At 38.6% G+C, this 6,018-nt stretch overlaps 1 protein-coding gene across 1 annotated transcript in view; it reads left to right on the top strand.

Annotated features, from left to right (window-relative positions):
• The first annotated feature begins 1 nt into the window (after nucleotide 1).
• LOC143228715 (septin-2-like) overlaps nucleotides 2-6,018 on the top strand; it is a 48,168-nt gene continuing 42,151 nt past the window's right edge. Inside the window, exon 1 of the mRNA XM_076460005.1 lies at nucleotides 2-106. Within this exon, the coding sequence (XP_076316120.1) occupies nucleotides 65-106 (42 nt within the window). The 5' untranslated portion in view covers nucleotides 2-64. The remainder of the gene's footprint in view (nucleotides 107-6,018) is intronic.

Raw genomic sequence — 6,018 nt, 5'->3', positions numbered from 1 at the left:
TTTAATAAAATAGTTATTTTCAAATTTCTATATTTAATTGTCTACTTATTGAAGCGAATTTAAAATGGCAGCAGCTGATGTAGCAAGAAAACATCACGGGCATGGGGTAAAATTAAACCACTAATATTTATTCTTATTGAGTTTTACGCTTGTTGGGCCTAACGATAGAACTACGAAACTATTGTAATATATACTATAAACTCTAATAATATAGTATTACTAACTACATTCAGAAACTGAAAGTTAATTTTAAATACTTATCAGCAAGAGTGGCGTACATTAGCCTTACTATAGTTACTTCGAGCGGTAAAATAAGTTCATACTAGTTCCAGATTTAAACCTACTAGTTAGTGTGTAATTTGTGACAAGTAAAATCCTGGTACTTTAGTAATTTATTTTCAAGCTCATTTGTTCTAAAATAAAACGAGATTTAAGTATAAACAGGGTAGGATCAGGTACCACTGTTAACATACGGTTAACTCAAATAAATGTTGGATAAAGGTTAATTATCTCAAAATATTATTACAAAATGAAATACAACTTAAAGTATTGTTGACGTTTATGAATGAACTTTGTTTTTGTAGTGTTATTTACGGTTTTTTAACCAATGATAATGGCACGTTTTCAGAAACTACATAAAATTTGTCTATGACTGGTATATGTGAATTCATCATTGTAGTCTAATTCTAAACCAGTTGTCACATCAGTTGAGATTGCTCTCTGTATCAAATAGGTTGGTGTAACTCAGGATGCATTTGAAGATTGATTAAAGTATCACTCTACAAACATCCAAATTTTTGAACAATAACATAAGTTTACTAACAGTTTATAATAAAATTTAATGACTGCAGTTAGATGGTAAAACTGCTCAAAATGGGGTATTACCTTGTCACAATGAAACATCAGACTTAAAACTTTTCCCAATTAAGTACTAGTTGTCAAATAAAGATAGTTATCAACTTTCAGGAAACTGTAGAGTATTACTGCTATTTAACTGTGTTCAGTGTATTTATAATACTACTATTATTTAACTGTGTTCAGTGTATTTATAATACTACTATTATTTAACCGTGTTCAGTGTATTTATAATACTACTATTATTTAACTGTGTTCAATGTATTTATAATATTACTGTTAGTCAACTATCATGGCAGATTATCTTAATTGCAGGGTATGGCCACACATTCTAAACCCTGTCAAATGTTTCCAGTGTCAGCAGTTTGTTCACTCAAAGACATCACGTCAGGGTTCCTTGATGCATGGCTCGTTACAATGGCAAGGATTACAATGCCTGTGAGTGTGAAACTGATCCTCATTGTGTCAGTTGCAATGGTTCTCACCCATCCTACTTTTGTTCTTGCCCTAAATGGTTGGAAGAAAAAGAGATGCAGCATTTGAAAACTATTCAAAAAATTACTTACCCTGAAGCTTGAAAATTGCTGTCCACCACTTCATCTCAGACGTATGCTGCTGCACTTTTGTTCCACTACTACAGTGGAAGTGCACACAGATCTCTCTGTGCTTCCAAAAGAATCGTTCACAAACCAAATGAAAAATCCTTTGACTTCCATGGTTAAAAGTCTTCAACACCCATCTCTGCCCTTAGCATACATTCCAACAACTCCCAAGATTCACTTCCTTTAGTTCCTGGAACAGACATTTCCTTGGGTACATTTTCTTCTCCCACCCCAAGATGCAAAACGATCATTCGTTCATGTCCTCAGTTGCTGAAATCCCCTTCCAACAGCAATGACATGCACAATCGACAAGGACAGGATCCATGGAGGTTGATAGACCCCCCTACAATAAAAACAGTAAATAAAAAAGACGTGGTCATAAACAGAAGGGTTCTCTACACATGAATAAAAATTGCTGCCTTCATACAATGGAACTACCAACGTTTACATTCTAATCTGGATGACCTCAAAACACTGATTGCTTCCTGCCATCCTGTGTGTTTTTCCTTACAGGAAACATTTCTGAAACCTGCTGATACAGTCCCTTTGGCAGTTTTCTTTGTACAGAAATGATGGGCTGAATGATGGTTGAACAGCATGTGCCAACCCTGTCTTTGCCATTCGATACACCCTTGGAGGTCGTAGCCATCTGTGTTTCCTTGGGTCATACCATCACTGTTTGTTCTCTGTACCTGTTGCCTGGAGAGACCAATAATCAGTTGGATCATGATGCTCTCATTGAACAGTTGCTGTCTCCCTTTTTAATCCTAGGGGACTATAATTAACATCATTCCCTCTGGGGAAGTGCTGATATTGATAGGAGGGGTTGCTCCTTAGAGTGTATGCTTTCTAATCACAACCTTTCTCTTTTCAATACTGGTTCTTATACTTATTTTCTTGCACCTAGTCAGTCCTTTACTGGTACCGATCTCTCAGTTTGCTCCCCTTCACTATCCTCCCACTTTTTATGGAGGGTTAACAACAATCCATAAGGCAGTGATCATTTTCCTGTAATTTTGAGAGAGACTGGCCGTGGTCGATGCCACCCGACTTCAGCGTGCCGTGTGGAAGCTGGATCAACCAAACTGACCTTCTTTCACTGCTCTTGTAGAACTTGATCCTGCTATCATCTTTAAGCCATCAATAGATGACTGTGTGACAGCAGTAACTGTGTTATACAGACAGCTGCTTAATGTATTTCTAAATCCTCAACACATTTTCCACAATATCCTCATCCATGGTAGAATCCTGCCTGCCACATGGTATGGAAGACTCAAAAACAGGCCTGGTATTCTTTTCGTAGGTGTCCCATGCTCTTGCACTGCATCACAGAAGGAATGTTGAATTAAGTTCACAACCAGCATATCTTCTACTGCTAGTTCCAAAGTCATATAGGACATTCAAAAGGTCAGTGGGCAGTATAATTGTCCCCCTCTTGATCTTGCTCTCTGATGGTCAGGAAGTAGTTGATACCTGGAGCATTGCTGATACTCTAGGTGAAAGCCTTTGCCAGGTATCTTACATTTCTGCTTCTTCCTCCACCTTCTTAGCTATCAACACTCAGCAGAGCAATCACCTCTTTCCTTTTGAGCTGATTGTCTCCATGACTATAATCATCCCTTTACACTGGTGGAACTCAAACTGTCCTGTCCCTTCATTGGTCTAGCAGTACTTTGGTCGCATTCTTGATGATGTACACTAAGAAATGCTGTGCCATCTATCTCTTGCTATTCTTCTGATTGTTTTAACTGGTTGTGGCAGAGAAGAATGTTTTTCTAATGCCTGGCACCAGGCAATTGTCCTACCTTTCTCTAAGCCTGGGAAAGACCCCAAGATTCCTTCAAATTACTGTCCAATTGCTTTGACGAGCTGTCTCTGTAAGGCCTTAGAAAGGATGGTTAATGCTCGTCTTGTTTGGTTCCACAAATCAAACAACCTCCTTTCACCCACCCAGTGTGGGTTCCAGTGATAGTGCTTCACCATGGACCATCTGATTTGACTTGAAACATCAATCAGAGAAGCTTTTCTCAAATGGCAACAACTTGTATCAATATTCTTTGACATTAAGATGGCTTATGATACAACATGGAGGTATGGCATTTTGTGAGACCTCCATATATATATGGGTTACATGGCCATTTGCTCATTTTTATTAATAATTTTTAATGGACACGAGATTCCAGGTTCATGTGGGTTCAACACTTTTCTGTTCTTTTTACAGGAACTTGGAGTCCCTCAGGGCTGTGTTTTGAGTGTCACACTTTTCAGTATAAAGATTGATGCCATCACTGGGCAATCTCCATGTCAACAACTTTCACATCACATGGCAGTTGTCAAACATGAGGTATATTGAGCAACAGCTACAGATTGCCCTCAGTTATTTACTGAAGTTGACCATAGCAAGCTGCTTTAACTTCTCTCTCTCTCTCTCTCTACAATTGTTTGCATGCACTTTTGCCACCAACAGGGCATTCACCCTGATCCTAAACTTTGTATCGGTGAAGTTGTGCTGCCTGTGGTGTCTGAGACAAAGTTCTTGGGGCTTATCTTTGACCGTAAGCTGACCTTTATTCCACACATCCAGCAGTTATGGGTCATGTGTACAAGAGCTCTGAACATCCACTGTGTCCTCTCTTCCACCACTTGAGGAGCAGATCAGTGTTTTGTGCTACAGATATATCATGCTCTTATTCGATCAAAACTTGACTACGGATCACTGGTCTATGGCTCTGCCAGGACCTTGGCCTTAAAGATGCTGGACCCCATTCATCATCAACGATTTTGGCTCTGCAGTGAGGCTTTCTGCACTCCACTAGTTCAGAGCTTATATCCAGAGTCTCATGAACCTTCTTTGCACCTCTGCTGTTTGTAGCTGTCTTTACTATATGCCTCGAAACTTCATTCCTTACCAAAGGGTCCCACCTGGGGTTGTGTTTTCCTTCCTCTGTGGGCCATTCTTTTTCAGAACAGATCATCTGCCATTGCTCCTTTTGGCCTTTGTATCGAGGCACAGATGGATGAATTTGGTCTGTCCTTGGATAACATTGCTGTATCTATTAGTCAGCCCACCATGGGTTCTTACAGTCCCCAAATATGACCTATCTTTAAGTCATCTGAGAAAAATAGACATTCCTGACTAGAAATACTGTGTTATTTGCTGAACATCTTTCAAACCATGCTTCCATTCCTATTTACACAGATAGTTCAAAATCAGGTGACTCTGTGGGTTCTGCCATGGTGTGTTATGGTTCGGTGGTTGTGCACAGAATTCCCTCTACAGTTTCTGTGTTCACTGCTGAAGTGTATGCCATTTCTCTTGCCCTGGATCACATAGAAGCTAAGCAGTACTCAAACTGCACTATTTATACTTACTCACTTAGTTCTCTGCTGGCCTTGGAATTGCTTCACGTTGGTTCTCACAGATATTTAAAATCAACTGGCCCATTTCTCTTTAACATCTACTTTTATGCAGTTTTTCTAGATACCAGGCCACATTGGTATTCATGGAAATGAGCTCACCGACACTGTAGCTAAATCTATCTGCTCTGGCACTGTCACCACTGTGCCTGTTCCATACATGGACTATGGTCCTGTATTCAAGGCTCGGCTCCGTGCCATTTGTCAGTCGTCTTGGAGTGAGCAATGTGAAAACAAGCGTTTCCAAATAAAACCATATATTGGACTTTGACCATCTTGCTTCTGTAAGGATCGGAAAGAGGAAGTTGTTCTAACTAGACTACGTATTGGTCAGTTTTTTAACTCGTTTTCTTTTATCTGGAACTGATGCACCAGTGTGTAGTTTGTGTAACACTCAAATCACAATAAGACACATTTTACTGTCTTGCTGTCGTTACAACTCTCAACGATGGCACCTTTATAAACATGTTGTCACAAGGTTTGTCCATAACGTTAGACAGTGTTATTAGTGATGGTTACAGTGTCCACCTTGGAAATATTTTTAGTTTTTTAAAGACCATTAATCTTTTTAATGTCATTTAAGTTTAATTTATACATTAAACTGTTTTAATGTGATTCCTTTTTAAGAATCAAAGGACATCTAGTTTGATTGAAATTAGAAAATGGCCGTAACATCAAATAACTTAAAACCAAGATTGGAATGGCCAACTTCAGGTGACTAACTCTGCTGTTTGAACTACCTGTTAGTCATCCTGATGTGTTATTATTACACTTTTGCTACAAGTCTTTCAAAACACTTATTACTTTATTTTTCGAAAATGGCCATAATGATACAACTCAGAACCAGGACTGGAAAGGCCAACTTCAGGTGACTGACGGTGGTTTTTGTACTTACCTGTTAGTCTTCCTGGTGAATCATGATAATTACAGTTATGCTACAGAAAGTTCTTTACAACTTGTATTACTGTAGTTCTACCTCTGTAAACTAGATGTAAACATTGGTTTTATGCTGTTTATGTTTTTTAAACTTTGTTTTGTTTTATCTTCATTTCCTTTCATGAATTTTACTTTAATTTTAACTTTTTACCAGATGTTTGACACAGTTATCCTAGCTGTTTTGTGCCATAAAACACCTACCAAACAA

The sequence above is a fragment of the Tachypleus tridentatus genome, chromosome 10, assembly GCF_004210375.1.
Source record: "Tachypleus tridentatus isolate NWPU-2018 chromosome 10, ASM421037v1, whole genome shotgun sequence".
NCBI lineage: Eukaryota > Metazoa > Arthropoda > Merostomata > Xiphosura > Limulidae > Tachypleus > Tachypleus tridentatus.
This window is presented reverse-complemented; position numbering and strand designations above follow the sequence as displayed.